This window comes from Bos indicus, chromosome 21 (assembly GCF_029378745.1).
Source record: "Bos indicus isolate NIAB-ARS_2022 breed Sahiwal x Tharparkar chromosome 21, NIAB-ARS_B.indTharparkar_mat_pri_1.0, whole genome shotgun sequence".
Taxonomy (NCBI): Eukaryota; Metazoa; Chordata; class Mammalia; order Artiodactyla; family Bovidae; genus Bos; species Bos indicus.
In genome coordinates this window covers 41,685,435-41,702,249 of record NC_091780.1, presented here as the reverse complement: position 1 = coordinate 41,702,249, position 16,815 = coordinate 41,685,435, and the positions used below count along the sequence as shown (strand labels likewise).

At 40.7% G+C, this 16,815-nt stretch overlaps 1 protein-coding gene across 3 annotated transcripts; it reads right to left on the bottom strand.

Annotated features, from left to right (window-relative positions):
- Window positions 1-2,260: 2,260 nt before the first annotated feature.
- Window positions 2,261-16,149, bottom strand: COCH (cochlin). Of its 3 annotated transcripts, none has more exons than XM_070775987.1 (12): window positions 16,129-16,149; window positions 15,078-15,138; window positions 14,940-14,987; window positions 12,644-12,800; window positions 11,431-11,564; window positions 10,868-10,930; window positions 10,167-10,211; window positions 9,921-10,068; window positions 7,136-7,239; window positions 6,201-6,427; window positions 5,507-6,023; window positions 2,261-2,770 (listed from the first exon to the last, which is right to left on the bottom strand). In XM_070775987.1, exons 2-12 carry the CDS (start codon window positions 15,109-15,111, stop codon window positions 2,595-2,597), a joined length of 1,653 nt encoding a protein of 550 aa, XP_070632088.1. In that variant the 5' UTR covers window positions 15,112-15,138; window positions 16,129-16,149; the 3' UTR covers window positions 2,261-2,594. The 3 variants fall into 3 exon arrangements, with proteins under 3 accessions (XP_070632088.1, XP_019839187.1, XP_070632087.1); XM_019983628.2 differs by lacking the exon at window positions 16,129-16,149 and adding an exon at window positions 15,446-15,560; XM_070775986.1 differs by lacking the exon at window positions 16,129-16,149 and adding an exon at window positions 15,499-15,559.
- Between the last annotated feature and the right edge of the window lie 666 nt (window positions 16,150-16,815).

Below are 16,815 nucleotides of genomic sequence, written 5' to 3'. Positions count from 1 at the left end.
AGTATCTTCAGACTTTTCCTTCAACAAGTAATATCCTTTTTCTTTGAAGGGAATTACAAATGGACTTAGAAGGTAACATTAGAAAACTTTGAAAACATTAGAAAAACTTGGCAAAATCTATTCTAATATGCTTAATGGTAGGCATTCTATGCCTACTGCAAAAAAAAATAAATAAATACATTATACATACTTTGAGATATTTTGCCACCTACCATAAAAATTCAAGTGGCAATTTTAGTCATGGCTGGTGAAACACTAAAACTTTTCAAAAGTTTTCCTTAAAATACTGGGGTTTTGGTTTTCTCAGTTGAAGATTCAACTTAGAGATGCATTTTGTTTTCCTCTCCCCTCCACCCCTTTGTTTTTAAAATAATTTAAGAGCAAGCTTTCCAAAGCTTAATATTGTTTCTGGCAGCTGTTCCAAGGCAATGATTACTGTTTTAACTGAAATACGATTATCGTTATGGCAATGCATAAACACCATTTTTGGAATGTGTTAAAACTGAAATGCATAAAAACAGTATCAGTATATGTTTTTCTCTTATCTACTTTGGTTGTATTTTCTCTACAATATTAAACATTTGGAAGAGACTAAAAGGATGCAAAAGAATATCATTTTCATTTTGTGTGCTTTCATTTGTGACTTACAGGAAATTATGTAGATTCATTTGACTAGTAAATGATTTATATGTAAAGTTTAAGAATATTTTTATATACAGACTTTCACATGTTAACTTTTTCAGTATTTAATATTCTTTTCATATTATTCATGTACTTTTTTCATGTTCTCTAAGTTATCCACTGAATACCAAAGTCTCATTTAATATATTAAAGGTGATAAATGGGCTAGCATAATTGATATTAGGCATACCTGCAAAGTTTAATTATATCGTTTTAAAAATCCTCTTTTTAGTTGTTAACCCTTTGACTATGTTTACCTCAAAAAAGTTGATAGTAACTTAAAATGTTCATTTATGCTCTATTCTTGCTCTTCAAGTCAAAATATAAGCTTCCCTGGTTACCTCAAAACTTTTGTTCCTTGTAAAATTTTTAAAAGAGCTAATGACTAGAGGATGGGGATTTGTTTAAATATTTTAAAGAGTGGTCTTCTCAGCTGAAAGTTGTCTATTGTGGAAAAAAATGTTAAACCTGTTTTTCTGTTGCTAAATGAAAGTTCTTGTTACATGAATTGGTCATATTTGTGGCTTATAAGGGGCAGGGGGTGGTGGTCAGGGGAGTCATTGACATAGTGTCAAAGACGATTTCACTTCTGCCTTTGATACATAGCCCTTTCATTCCTTTTACACAGACTATAAAATTGTTAAATTCAAAACATTTATTGGAGTGATATTCCAACCAGTTAACATCTTTGCCAGGTTGACTGGTTTGGGTGGTTGTAAACCATTTCATATAAGATCAGTGTATGTGTGAGAGGAAATAGAAAACTTGGTCTTAGAGAAGATGGGATAGGATATGACAGCACGTCTATCTGGGGAGAGTTCTTGGTGGGGTAATGATAGTTACATTAAGGGAGTTTGGATCGCTGTTCTTAGGAACCAACTTCACAACAGTAAAAATACTGTTCATAACAAAACAACTTTGTTGAACAAAGTACTCAAAAGTATTTCCTACTGTTTAACCTGGTACTGGCCATGAATAATGCCTAGAACAGAAGGCATTCAATAAGTAATTGAAAAAAAGTCTTAATATGTGATTTTAAGAAAAAACTCAGTTGGTCTTTCCACATGAAGTAAAGAAATTTTACCATGCCCTAGGGAGAGACACGTAGAATGGTAAGTCAGGCACCTGAAGTCACTAGCAGTTTTATTGCTTAAATAGTCTTTGCTGCAGTTCAGCTGTTTGGAAGATGTGCTTTTCTTTAAAGCTAAATGCTTCTAAGTGGTAAGTAAAATTTTACCAACTTAATTGTTTTTCAATACATTGGTGACTTGTAGAGTACAAGCCAAATACATCAATACACTATAAAACTAAGGATATAAATAGAAAAATACCAGGCAAATGCTGCCATCTTGTTCAGTGTGATATTTGCTATAAGTTTTGAAAATACACTGCAAAAGAGGCTTGATGACCTAAATCGCTTCTATTTCATCTGTAATTACAACTTTAGGGTATTAAGTAACATCTATATTGTTGATTGACTTTTAAGACATCTACTTGGGTCAAAATATATTTTAAGGAGCTTTTTTCTATTTGTCTTTCATTTTCCTTATATATGTAATAATTAGAGAAGGAATGTTGCTTTGGGTCTAAATATCAAGTTCTTTTATTGAGCTGTATAGAATTTGCATATTTATACATTTAATATGCATGTTAAAATAGAACTCTTAATAATCTACACTGTCTCTTTCCTGAGATTCTAAGGATCATGATGATGAAGCGTTCTGAACAATCAAGCCTAAATTGTAATTAGAAGGTATCTTTAAATGAATGCTTATTTGCTTACATTTTTGGCATCTTTAATATAATAGTTTTCTCTGATTTTAGTATGCTATGTAGTATTTCAATATTATTAGAATACAACTTATACATTATATCCCCTTGCACTTTTTCTTTCAGTTGTCAAAATGTCACCATTATTGCTGGGATTCTAAGAAATCTCTACAGATGCCTCTGATCACATCAGAAACAATTGGTTCTAATCCTGTGAACTCTCTTGTGAAGAAAGCATGCGACTCCTTTGGTTTAGAGGCCATATCTTTCAGGTCATCCAGAGGTGCCCAAGCCACACCAACAGAGAAGATGGTGATACCTACAATGGAAATATTTTTAAGTGAATTAAAACCAAGTTACAGTTGCATAAAATTACAACATGAGTTGCTCAGTCTTGTCCAACTCTTTGCAACCCCATGGACTGTAGGCCACCAGGCTCCTCTGTCCATGGGGATTCTCCAAGCAAGAATCCTAGAGTGGGTTGCCATTCCCTTCTCCAGGGGATCTTCCTAACCAAAGGAAGCATAAAATTACATGTATATATTTTTCACACATAAGTACACAGTTGCACACGAAACTGCCTTAAAATGCCTGAAGTAAATCCCCTGTACCAAATTATTGGGGTAGGTTTTTAATAGTCATTGTGATGGGACTGGCTAACCAATTTAGTCAGAACCAGAAGTTTTGCCATCAATGTAATTTACCATCTTAACAGATACATGATCACTGAAAGGAAAAAGTAATTTGATAACAAAATTCAACATCCATTCATGACAGTACACAGCTAGCAAGAGAAGGAAGCTTTCTTTACCTGATAATCTAAAAATAAGAACCAACGTATTTAGTGAAATGGTGAAAACTTCCCCTCTGAGTTTGGCAAGAGAAAGGACTACCTGGTGTCTTCACTTCAGTTATTCATCATACTGGAGTCATGGCCAGTATAATATAGCAAGAAAGACACAGAACATGTGGCATACAAATGAGGTAAGTCTTAAAGCTCTTATCTGGGGAATGATGACTAGTCCGCTGTTGAATGATAACTTTCTCCCATTTCATTCTGTATGTGTTACATTAGCAAACGGGCCAATATTAAAAAAAAAAAAGTCTTGAACCTCAAAGCAAAAGTTTTCTGGTAAAAACAGCCAGGGACTCCCCTGGCTGTCCAGTGGTTAAAGACCACGCTTCCACTACAAGAGGTGAAGGTTCAGTTCCTGGTTGGGGAACCTGCATGCAATGTAACATGGCCAAAATATTAACATGAAAACATCCATAAATAATATGAAATGGAGACTACCATCTGTATCTACCGAGTGAAATCCCCATAAAGTTTTGAGGGTTTCTAAAATAGCTACTCCCCTCCTATCTAAAGCTTCAGCCTCCTCCTAGTTATGTAAAGTACTCAGAGTTGTGAATACTTAAGATATAAATAAAGCAGGTTTAGATGATGTAAGAGTTACTTGAGATAATTCTGATTTATCAGCAGCGCTAATGTTTCCCCTCTCCCTGGCAAAAAAAGTCAAAATTTTTCCCCTTCAGTTTTCGTCACTCTTCATTGTGTGTTCAAGTTCAGATTGTTTAGGTCCGGCCCAGTATATAATTGAAGTTAAACCAAAACAACTGTGACCTAGCCCTGAAAGCCCATCTTATTTTTCTGACTTTTTTTAACTCTCACTTCACTATCACTAAACAACAACTTTCATGAAAACAGTGTGGCCCAACTTCCTTAAGTTCAATTAATCATATAGGGAGGATATATTTGAATTTAGCCTAAATCCAGTCCTGTTAGCATAAATTGAGTAAGCTATACTTTTAAGGAGTATGATAGCAAACAGATCTTCAACATAAGTTAGTTGAGAAATACATTAAGCCAGATGTATAGAAATAAGCCAATGTATATATAAAATTTCATGTATCCATTCTCTGTCCTACTTAATAAACTTCCATCAATACCTGTATAAGTACACAAGTGCATTAGCAGAGGTGCTAATAAATATGTAAAATGAAGTGAAAGTTGGTCAGTTGTGTCCAACTCTGTGGCCCCATGGACTGAATTCTCCAGGCCAGAATACTGGCGTGGGTAGCCTTTCCCTTCTCCAGGGGATCTTCCCAACTCAGGGATCGAAACGAGGTCTCCGGCATTGCAGGCGGATTCTTTACCAGTTGAGCCACCAGGGAAGTAGGAGATGTCATTAGGAATTAAGTAGAGAAAAGGAAGCACAAGAGGAGTATAGAAAAATGTAAGATTCTTCATTCCCTCCTCCAAAGTTAGCGTTTTTGTATTTTAAATATTTTTGGACTCCCAATCACTCAGTTTTTGTTCCGGGAAAGGGAATCTCAGCTTTTTGTTGGCCTGTTTGATCTCAGCAACACACATGCTTAATGTTTTCATGAAATAGTGGTCTTTGCCAACAGTAATGTTAAGGTTAGGTTAAGAAAAAGAAACTTTTTATATCCTTTTATAATAGAATTTAATTATCTCAAAGTGGGGGGTTGGGGAGCAGAGACTCTAAAAAGGAAATCTAAATAGAATAGGATTAGTCTTTATTGGTGATCTTAGAAAATCCATGCCAGATTGAAAACTAAAAGGATAAATGATCAAATAGATTTGTAGTAAGCTATGATAAACTGTAATTGCCTGGGTTTTTTGTTTTGGTTTGGTTTTTTTAGAGGATTACAAAATCTTTTATTTTTTTCTTTAATTTTTTTGGGTCACATCACACAACATGTGGGATCCCCAACCAGGGATCAGAACTGTGCTCCTTGTGGAAGCACAGAGCCTTAACCACCCAGTCCCTTGGGGTTTTAATACTCTGCCTGGGTTTTAATATTGGCCTCACCACTTACTAGGTGAGATTTGTGTATGTTTCCTTATCTATAGAATGAGATTTAGTAGGGCTGCTCTGACAATGCAATCAGTTAATACTGGGTAAAACTCTAGATGAGTGACTGCCATCCTGTAGATGTTCAATACAACAAATATTTAAGTTTATATTTACCCCTCAATTTGACTGAAGCCCTCCCAGTTCCCTTCCCATACAAAGGACATGGACCTTACCTGCATCATGTGCAGCAGCAGCAGGCCCTCGCACGTCGTCATAGGACTGCCCATCTGTGACTATTACCAGGAAGTTCTTGTTGGGGCTGTCTCTCACTGGGCCAAACACATTTCTAACAGTAAAGGAAATGGCATCCCCAGTAGCTGTCCCACCACTCATGTAGCTGATGTTTCTGATAACAGCTAGGACATTCTCTTTGGTGCTATAGTCAGTGAAACTGAACTCTGTGCGCTGATCATAGGTGAACTGTACTGCTGCTATCTTGGCACCAATGTCTGAGATTTCAAAAGTCTTAGCTATGTTGGAAACAAATTCAAGCATGAGGCGGAAATTACTTTCTCCAACACTACTGGAGCCATCGATCAGAAAGGCAATGTTCACTGAGTTATAACAGGTCTTGCTGCACATCATTTGCTCGTGAGTGCAGAGCTTCTGTACCAGAGGCTTTACGTATTTTGTGGTGCCAAACCAATTGGGCATGTGGTAAGAGAAGAAGCCGTTATTCCGACAGACAGCCTGATGGGAGAGAGACATAAAAGATATCCAAAGGAATTACAAGTTGTTTCTTTAAAATTATGAAAATGTTAAATCTTGAGTGTTCAAAGTTAATCCAGATCTGGGCCAGTCAGCACTACCCCTTGAGGTCCCAAACTGAGTCACTACTATATTAGAAGACATCTCTCAACTCTTTACCTTGTCAACAAATGCAACATCCTGAACCATTCCCAGTTCCTCAGGGATAGGCTTAGCCACAGAAACTATAAATACATTGACGCCAAACTCTCTGGCCACAATGCCTGCTTCCTCGATGTCGTCAGAAGGCCAGCCATCAATAAACACCACCACCACTTTGGGAATCCCTTTCCTCGCTCCAGTGTCCGCTGTGAAGAATTTCTGGGCGGTATGCTTCAAGGCTTTTCCTAGGTTTGAAAAAGAAGCAAACTGGAACAGCACCACTGCTCAAATGACATTTCTATGTCCCTGTACCAACTTCATGCTTTGAAGTTTAAGAATTTAACTTGAATGGAGTTCACTTCTTTAACAGATGCAGCAGATGGGAAAGTTTAATTATCCATCAGCCCTATTTTTTGTCTTCACAACCCACACATCCCCCATCACCTCCCAGAAGCCTATTTCCTTTCTTTACATCAATCACCAGTCAGAAACACAGAACTGACTCCCACTTCTGTCCCTGTTCTCTCCATCTAGCCCCTTAGTGACTGATTAGTAGCACTACAGACTCAGAACAGGAAATCTCCCCTCAGAAGGTCCAGAGTTCTTTTCTCGTTCTTCCTGTCACATCTGCGTCCATTAGATGAGTCTGTTGATCTTCATTTCTTTTAAACATTCTAAACAGGTACTTCTCTAATGTGACATCTGCCCTATCCAATATGAGGATTATAAGTCATGATGTCATGTTTTTGTTTTTCTAATGAGCAATATCAGTAAACCCTTTGGTACCTTTTCCATTAAAAATTAAATAGATGATCAAGTGCAGAGCTAACCAAGACCAATTCCAGGGGGAAGAGGTTCACATCTGCTTATATAAAATAGCATAACACTGTCTTATGTGTCTGATCATTTATAACCACCTCTGTGTCACTTCTCAGATACCAAAGTCTACTTACCTGTATTGGAATTACCCCCTCTGAAAGCTACTTCCTTTATAGCAAACAAAACATCTTTGGCTGATGTAAAGTTTTTCAAGTAAAATTCTATTTTAGGATGTTCACTAGGTTAAAAAAAAGAAAAAAAAAAAGTTATCCAGAGAGAATTGGAAAGACAAACAAGGAACATTATATACCTTTTTTAAAGTCCTTACATTGGACAATGCCTAAGTTTCTTAATTCCACAGCATACAGGCAACTAACGTATGGCATTTTACTTGAAGTTTTAGGGTTCTTTCAGAAATGTAACAAAAACAATTGCTACCTTGAGGGTTTATTGTATTCTGAGTAATATGCTAAATACCTGCTACAAGTCTAATCTCACTTCATCATAACTCTACAAGGTAGGAATTATTGTCCCAATTAATAAATGAAAAAATGGAGGCCCAAAACATTTAGGTAACTTACCCCCCTACCCCCCCCCCCCCAAAAAAACAAACACACACACACCACATTTAAAATTCAGGTTTGCCTGACTCCTCAACTATATGAAGTACCTGGACCAAGTGGCTCAGGGCACTGAGCTCAATGAAACTCTGCAGAGTTGGGCACCGGATAATTGAATCACAGGTGGGTGTGAGGCTAAGTCTGCTTCAGGGAGGGACCTTGGAAGCTCTGAACAGTCTGGGTCTATTAACCCAGTTTTCTGATCAGACAAGGCAATTTCAGTGACACTAAGGCCAACATTTTTTAAAGGTAACTTACAAGCAAATTATAAAGTATTATAATACTGAATTTTTTTTAGATGATATTGACATTTGCCAATCTTAGAATTACATATATTTTAACAGATTTGAGATTTTTTAGATTTAATAGTAAATTTTACTATTTACATAGCATAAATTGCAGCTTTTATAACCACTCTGTTCATTAGAACCCATGTTGAGTAAAAACAGCATAATTTATTATGTTTAGTTTTTAGAGATGTCAAAATTTCATCAGTGCAATATTTTAAGATCTTAGCATTATCAATTGCCATTAAATCAAGATTTCTGAAGGACAAGTATTGCACTCATTGTATTCCTGCATTTCTGGTGGCATGATTTCTGCATACCTGGTATTATAATGTTGGGTCACAAAATCAGATGTCATGAATAACTTTTTCATTTTTATGGTCACTTTGCCACTATCCAAATAATTTACGTGGTTTAGTCTTATTTGTGCATCCTTAATGAGACATTCTTTTATTCTACTTAAACTTGACATAGTTTATCTATTTAATGTTCTTCGTAAAATAGAAAAATTATAAAGCAGAAAGTTTAGAGAAGAGTTGGACATGACTGAAGCGACTGAGCAGCAACAGCAGCAGCAGTCTTTGTATGAGTCTACAAAGTAGTGTAGACTTTCATCTTGAAAAACCAATTGGATAAAAACAGCAAAGAAAAAAATTAGAAGAAAAAATTGAGGGGAATTTGCCCTATGAGATGTTAAAATGTACACTAAAGCTACTATAATCCAAGCATTGTAGAAAAGATGTTAGAATTAGCATACATATCAAAGAAACATGTGTCTAAAGTTATAAATTGATATTGAATAGAATAAGCTCAATTTTGGGGGGGGGACAGTGGTTAAATTATGTATTAAAAACAACAAAGGTAAAGATTCTCACACTGAAAGAATTCTATCTAGGGGACTCCCCTGGTGATCCAGCAATTAAGACTCTCAGCTTCCACTTCAGGGGCTGTAGGTTCAGTCACTGGTTGAGGAACTAAGATCCCACATGCCACGTAGCATGGCCAAAAAAACACCAAAAGTTAAAAAAATTCTATCTAAATTAAGAACCAACTGTAAAAAATAACATAAGAACAAATGAAATATAAATATTTGTAATACTACTAGTGACACCCTTACACACTGCTGAGAGTAGTTTAAACTGAATCAACTTTTTAGAAAACAATTTAACTGTTTATATCAGAAGCCTTAAAAATGTCACAACCCTTTGACCCAATTTCACTTCTGGGACTCTAGCCTAATGAACTCATCAGAGATGGCACAAAGATGACAGGATGTTCAGCACAGGGCAAGTGTGAAAAAACAATAGAATGGTTAAATAAATCATGCTAAGGAACATATTCAATTTTTCGAAGCATATTTGTGATATGAGATGTTCAAAATACTGAATGATAAAAAAGCAGGTTTATAATCTGAACTTTTGAAAAAGAAACATAGGTATAATCAAATGTTTTCTTAAAATATTGAAAGGAAATACAACATTTTATATTGATTATCTCTGAGGGGTATATTTAGGAAATTTGTGTGTTTTATATGTTGTTCAAGCTTTCTCTGATAAGCATATTATAATCCTAAAAGACATCAGTATATAGTATTATAAAATAAAAGATTAAGCTTCAGATTGCCAATCAATGGAATATGGAAAGAGCTAAAAAGAGTAACAATAGGATAGGAAAGAGAAATAAACATCACAGCTTCCTCCTTCAGTGAAGAGAACCTAGGAACTGAGCAAAGTAGATGTGCAGAGGTAATCTGTATAAGCAATAAGACTTTAGCCTGCCTTCTGGTCCTCAAATGGTAGCATGTAATTCTCAAAATCCTTTTATTCCAAAAGAGGAAGCACTTCCCAGTCTGCTTAAGCAGTCTTAGATTCTGACTTTACAGTTTGAGAATCCAGACTGTCTGCAACTCAGTATGTTTATACCAAACTGAAATTAATGTACCCACTAAAAGGATCATTTGTTGTCATTCAAGACATCATTCAAGTCTCCTTCCATTTTCTCAAGGGTTGTACCTGGCTTGAACAAGGCCCACGTGTGGTCCTTCGGTTCCAATTCCCAACATTAGAGCCACTTTCCCAACAAAATTCTTCTGTAGATTAAATCGGCGTTGCCCAATATTAAAACTTCCATCGATCAGAAATGCAATGTCTGCTTTACAGTCTGTGAACACCAAAACAAATCTTTCCATTAGCAGTTTCAAGAAGAAGAGAAGAGAGAGAAAAAATGTTATATTCCCAAGTGGATATCCAGATACTTACCCTTATTGCCAGTTTTCTTCTCTGGTGTTTTCTTTAGTCGTTTGCCTAAAACAAAAGAAGTACTTGGCATTATCAACAGGAAGACAGTTCCACAGAAAGAAACCCACATGGAAAAAGCTCATGATAAGGAGTGGCATTCTTGAAAAAACTTTTAAAAAAAAATCAATTTCCTCATGATTTTCTGGAATAGGGAAGTAATGCCTCCAAAAAGAAGTCAGGACTGTAGACCTACATATTTAAAGTGCCCCCAATCCATGACTTTGATATCCCAAACCCACAACTGAGGCAGGATTGGAAACTCAGAGTTAGATTTTAATGTTCTTAGCTTCTTTGACTTTAAATTGCCAGTCTTTGAAAGGATGATCCCTGGCTATTTTTAAGATAGACATGCACTCATTTATTTTTTATATGACAAATGGAACGAGAAGTTCAAGATACTTAGACCAGTTTATCAAATCAGGGAGAAACACTAGGACTTTAAGAAAACATTTGGTACCAGAGTTTACCAATGAAAACAAAGGATAAGGAATTTGAAATTTAATACTGAAAGTTTCCCTACTCAATATACCAGTAAAGACACTTGCTTTGTGTTTATTTATTATCAGTATTTTAAAAAGAGGGAGAGCTTCTATCAATAACACTTATTTATAACTTCCCAGTGCTGTGTCAGGCAACTAGGAGACAGGTTCTGTATTTCATACCTGTTGCTGGATGTGCTGTGGACACTGCTTGTCCTGTGGCTTCCTGGGTACCACTTTTGCCTTCTGTTAAAATAAAAAGAAGACTATGTTTTCCCTCTTCCTTCTTTACCATCAAAGAATAATGAATAATTTAGAGTTCTATGGGATGATAAATGTAATAGAGTGGTGGCAATTGCAGGAGTAGTTGCTGAATCTAGTTTCAAAGAACCAAAATGAATCTACTGTATCATATTTTTAAGAGGTATTCATAAAATGAATTCACACTCATTCTATTTTTAGGGTTATTTGTTAAATGTCAGGGCATCCTGACTGCAGGCAATTCAAGTTTCTATTGCCATCTTCTGGCAGCAAGATGATTTTTCCCTCTATTAGCCCAACTTTGGTTTGAGTGTGTCCCTGACCCATCATATCCCCTGACCTTAACCTGCAGTTGACCTCTCCAGGCTTGATCACAAGTTTTTCCATCAGAGTCAAAAAGTTTGAGCTAAGAAAAGCAGAAAACGTTCTTGGGGTTTAGGGAGAAAATATTCATGCAAAAGTAAGAACAACTTAATTGTACCTACTTGTCACTGTGAAAGAAGCAGACCATCTGGAAAGCATCTGAGACTGGATGCCATTGGCAACTACTGAGGAATAGTTTTCCCGACCTGGCAGGCTATAGATTCTCACGGGTCCCCCTGAGTGGCCAATTACCCCCCTGCAACACAAGAAGAGCAGCTGAGATTCTATCCACACTTTTGCAGGGGCACTGGACTGACTTTATACTGCTATGTTGCATCTACTGCTCTGACTAATCAAGAAAACAGTTCAGCAGAGAAGCCATCAACCTTTTCAAAAACTGTCAACCTTTTTAAAAACGTGCAGAGGTACAAAATCTGCCCAAGAAAATGGTTTTCTGCTGTTAAACTTCTTTAGTGTTAGTAAGGACACACTTGCAGTATCCTGTTCCTACATATAGCTCAGAGGATCAGAGTTAAGAGTGTCAAATGATTTTCTTAGTTTTCCAAAATACTTAACTACCTGTCCTCGGACTTCATTGAAAAGAAGTGTCATCCTGGCCATTCTCTTGCAGGATAGCAGAGTGGTGATGAATATGGGCTCTGGAGGCAGACCTGGGCTTTCAGTCCCAGTTCTGGCACTTGCTAACAATGGTAACCAACCCTGGGCTAGATACTTGACAACTCTCTAAATCCAATTTCTTCATCTATAAAATGGGGTGAAATTGTACCTACCTTGTTCACTGTACCATTGTCTTGGAAGTTAAAATAATGACTGCTGTATAGTAAAAACTCAGTAATAGAGTACATGGTTAGGACTCTTTCCTGTGCTTAGCCGCTCAGTCGCGTCTGACTCTTTGTGACCCCATGAACTGTAGCCCACCAGGCTCCTCTGTCAATGGGATTCTCCAGGCAAGAATACTGGAGTGGGTTGCCATTTCCTCCTCCATGGGGATCTTCCCAACCCAAGGACTGAACCCAGATTTCCTGCATTGGAGGCAGATTCTTTACCATCTGAGCCACCAGGGAAGCCCTAGTGTTTTAGAATCACAGGAAGCAAGCTATCAAAAAATAATGCAATTTGCCTTTATTTAGAAAGCGTCCCTTATGTAGTTGGTGATTCAAGGAGATCCAGGAAAATCTTAAAAATGTATCCATCTTCTATGGCCAAGATTGGTACCAAAAGAAAGACTAGGTGGGAGGGGGTGTCCAGATGGCTAGTGAGGGAAAGGAAATAATCACACTTGTTCTCCTCTCCCTTTGGTGTATCCGGGCTTACCTGTGGACAGCGGCGCCACATATGCTCGACACAGACGCATACACTATGTGCCCAAACACGGAGAACTCCTCTAGAGGGCAGCCGCCTGGGCAGAGGACATCTGCTTTTTCTTTCCTGATGTCCAGGCCTCTGGTAGAGCATGTGATAGGGATGGGAACTGAAGAGAAAGGAGAGAATGTAATAACCATTCTTAGGACTTTTAGGTGAGTAGTGGTGGGGGAACTAGGATGTGAGATTAAAATTTTACTTTCCCAATTTCTACACTTTTTGTTAAGAATATTGACTTAGGTACAATTTCTACCATTCCAGATTTTAGCAAGCCAAAAATAAGTTTTCCAATTAATCTAGTCCTCAGTCACTATAAAGTCTAATGGGAGAATTTTCTCAGTTCTTATTAGTTTGGGAATATATGAGAACTAGAAAATACTGTTAGTCATTGGCCATTTATTAATTCATTCCAGAATCTCAACTCTGATTTTAATTGTGTACATAGTTGCCTGAGGTGAAGATATTAAATCTGGGTTGAACCTCTGAGGAATATTTTCATGACACACACAAATTGAAGTCATCCTTTACTTCGGAGGGCCATTTATGTCAGTTTTTGTCAAGTGCTGTGCATTAAAATTATATTTTAATTTAAGCAAATCAGTCAAAAGATGCTTCACTTTAAAGAATACCATTTAGCTCAACCATTCATTTTAGCTGAAATAAATAAAGCCATGAGGTTAATTTGCCCAAGGTCACACAGCTCAAGGAAAATTCTACCTCTCCTGCAGGGCAGGAAACAGAGAAGTTAGTCCCCTTCAGAACAGAGCATTTTTATCTGAATTGAACCAGCTTATTTCCGCTCCAGATCTGTGCAGGGAGAGAGATCAGGCAGTGAATGCAGTTTTAGAAGGCACATATTGAGGGCTTCCCCGGCAGCTCAGACAGCACAGAATCTGCCTGCGTTAATACTGAAGGCTTCCCTGGCTGCTCAGACAGTAAAGAATCTGCCTGCGCTAATACTGAGGTTTTACATGATCAACTTGATGAATAATAACAGTTACTACTACAAAAGATGTTAGAGACAAGCCCTTGGCTACATGTAACAAGATACCTTAATAAACATATTAATTCATCAATCTGCTGTGAATATTAAAGTGAATTATTAAATATTGTTATTAAATACTATTTTCCAAACACTGGAAATTGTGGTTATCCAAACCTTTTTGAAACAGATGTTAATAATTTTTAAAAAATTTGGTTTTTTTTCCCCAAGATAGCATTACTATCTGGTCACACTGCCCAACTGAGTATCCTGTCTCTAACAAGGAGCCTCTTCTAAGAGCTCTCTGTGCCAAGCTGTACCCTGGACTGTATACATCCATGGAAGGGAAGGCAGGACTCCACGAAAAGTACAATGCTGACTATGAATGCTCTGAAACATTCTAGATTGCTGGGCCAGTTAAAATCCTTACCCAAACCAGCAGCCTCATACTACGTGCTTCATGCCTGTTACCAAACAGCCTCAATCCTACCTCCCAGTTTCAGACGCACCAGAGAGGCTCAGCCTTTAGCTGCCAGCTCTGGCGGGCGCGCGCGTGCGTGTGTGTGTGTGTGTGTGTGTGTGTGAGTGTGTGGGTGTGTCAGGGGGCGCTGAATACAGTCCTCTGCAATACTTACCTTCATTTCTCCTTTCAAGGAAAATAAAGGATAGATTTTGAAAAGAGTCTGCTTTTTACATTTTATAAAATACACCGAACCACACACCCTTACTCAGACTACTAGATGGGGAACAAACTATTTTTAGATTCTCTCGAATGTGAAATGAGCCCATAGATGCTTTTATAGGGTCATTCCTAAAAACACAAAAAGAGGGTCACACGAGATGGGACAACGATGTAAGTATCTCTCTCTCTCTCTCTCTCTCTCTGTCTCCTCTGACAGTCTGAAGGCTTCTCCCTGATCCCAAACGCTGCGGAACACCCGGGACTAGTGTTTCCCTCGGTGGGGCTCAACGAACACCCCTAGCCTTGACAGTCTGCTCGGCTTGCTGGGGGGAGGGGAATATGGGAGGTTTCCTTCTCCGCACCTTGGGAAGACTGTCCCGGTCGGACCCCAGGAGCTCCTTTGCAAGGGACAAACGGGGAAGCTGGAGTAGACAGACTGTGGGTATGAATGGGGTGAGCCAGGCAGCAGTGCCAGCCCTCGCGTCCTCACGCTCCGGTACCCGGCCTTGGCCCAGAGGCTCCATCTGAGCGCTATTCCACAAGCCGGCCCGCAGCCCCTCCCACTACCTGGATCCGCAACTCACCGGCTCCCTCGCTGCCTACCGGCTCCGGCGGCAACAGCAGACAGACACCTGCGGAGAGAGGACAGCGCGAGGGCTGACTCCAGCTTCCACCTCGCTCGGTGCGAGGGGAAAGGGGCGGGGAGAGGCGCGCGTACCCACCGAGGCAGAGAACCGGAATCCAGGATGCCCACATGGTTGGTGGAAGAGGGGCTACTCGGACCTGGGAGAGACGGAGAATGCAACAGAGACCCCTGCGTCCCCACCCCCACCGCGCCCGCCCTCGCCTGCGGGATACCCCCCCCCCTTCCCCGCCTCCCACCCCACTCCTCGGAAACCCAGGGGCGGCCAAGGAAAGGGGGAGCCCGGAGAGGCCGCTGCCCGGGAGCTCGTGCCCCGTTCTCTAGCTGGAGGCGACGCTCGGGCTGCAAACCGAGCCAAACGCAGAATCGAGGTGCAACCCCGGACCAGGAGGAGCGTGCGCTGTGAAGACAGACAGACACGCTGCGAGCGACAGAGTGGAGAGAGACCTGGTTGGCGGCAGGGACCCTCTAGCCCACGCCGGACGCCGGGGGCTCTGCACCTGAGTCGGAACCGCCCGGCTGCGCCCGAGTGCGGAAAGCGCGGCTCCCGCGCGGCTATAAAGGCTGCGCTGCGCGCATGAGCACTGTGCGGGGGGCGCGCGGGGAGCGGGTGCGAGCGGGTCCCCGGGGGCCGGGTGGCGGCCATCCAGCTCCGCCCGCACCCCCGCCTCTTCCCTGCCCCGCCCCGGGGTGAAGCAGCGCCAAGGCGCCACCCCCGCGGCGCGGGGCTCGGCCACCTGGACGCCGCGTCCATCCCCGGGGGTGGGCGGGGAGGCCCGGGGACCTCGTGGGAGCAGGGGGAGGCCCGGGGACCTCGTGGGAGCAGGCGTCAGGCCCTTCCGAACGCGTGTGAGACGGCGGCGGCACCGCGCTCCGGCAGGGAGGTTGCGCGACGTGTGGCGACCCCACCAGGGCTAGAGAGAGCCGGCCTCTCTCTCGGTCCTGGGGAGGAGTGGGCCCCACGCACGGTCCCCGCGGCGGGAGCGGCGGCGCCGCGAACGCGGAGGCCTTGGGCCCCAGGAGAGCCAGGTACACACGCGGCCTCGGAAACAAACTTCCCAACTTCGTGCTCCCGGTGGCAGCAAAGTTCCTACTTTGTTCCTACGGTGTACTTCTAAAGTCAGGCCAACCTGGGTGTGATCACGCGTGCCCCGTATTCGTGAGGAGCCCCGTCCACGGACTGGTTATCTTTCGGATCTTAGGGATCCAGCCTCCCGAGTTGGTTTCCCGACTTGGCTTCTGCCGGAGTCGGTTTTTCTTCGGCGGCTCCATCTACTGTCCCGTGGAGCCCGGACTCTGCATCACATTTGCTTTTTCTTCTTTACCAGAATAGGAAGCGTTTGTGTCTGACTGCCTTTCAAATTCCCAGACCTGGTGTCTGCTGTGGTTGCATACATTTAAGATTTGGGAACGTGCTTAACACCCTGTATTTCTCTCACCCTGCTGACTTTTTACGTGAGGAAACGGGAGAAAGTAGAATTCACGGGGAGTGTAAGTGACGGACAGATGACTTGCATGACCCCTGGGGAACCCACTCCCAGATCCAAGAGAGGAGGCACGGTTTCGTTTAAGTTTTTTTTTTTTTTTTTAATCCAAAGAATAGGACTTTATTTAGGTTTAAAGAATAACCAGTAATTTTTGTATCATAAAATCCATCCCTTTTCAGTAATTCCCACCATTTTTAATAAGTTTACATACAGAGTTATAGACCACTCCCAGCACCCCCAAAAGGGCCCCTTCAGACTGTTGGCCACCAATCCTCTCCCACCCTCAGCCCTAGGCAACACCAACCTACTTCCTGTCTCTAAAGATTTGTC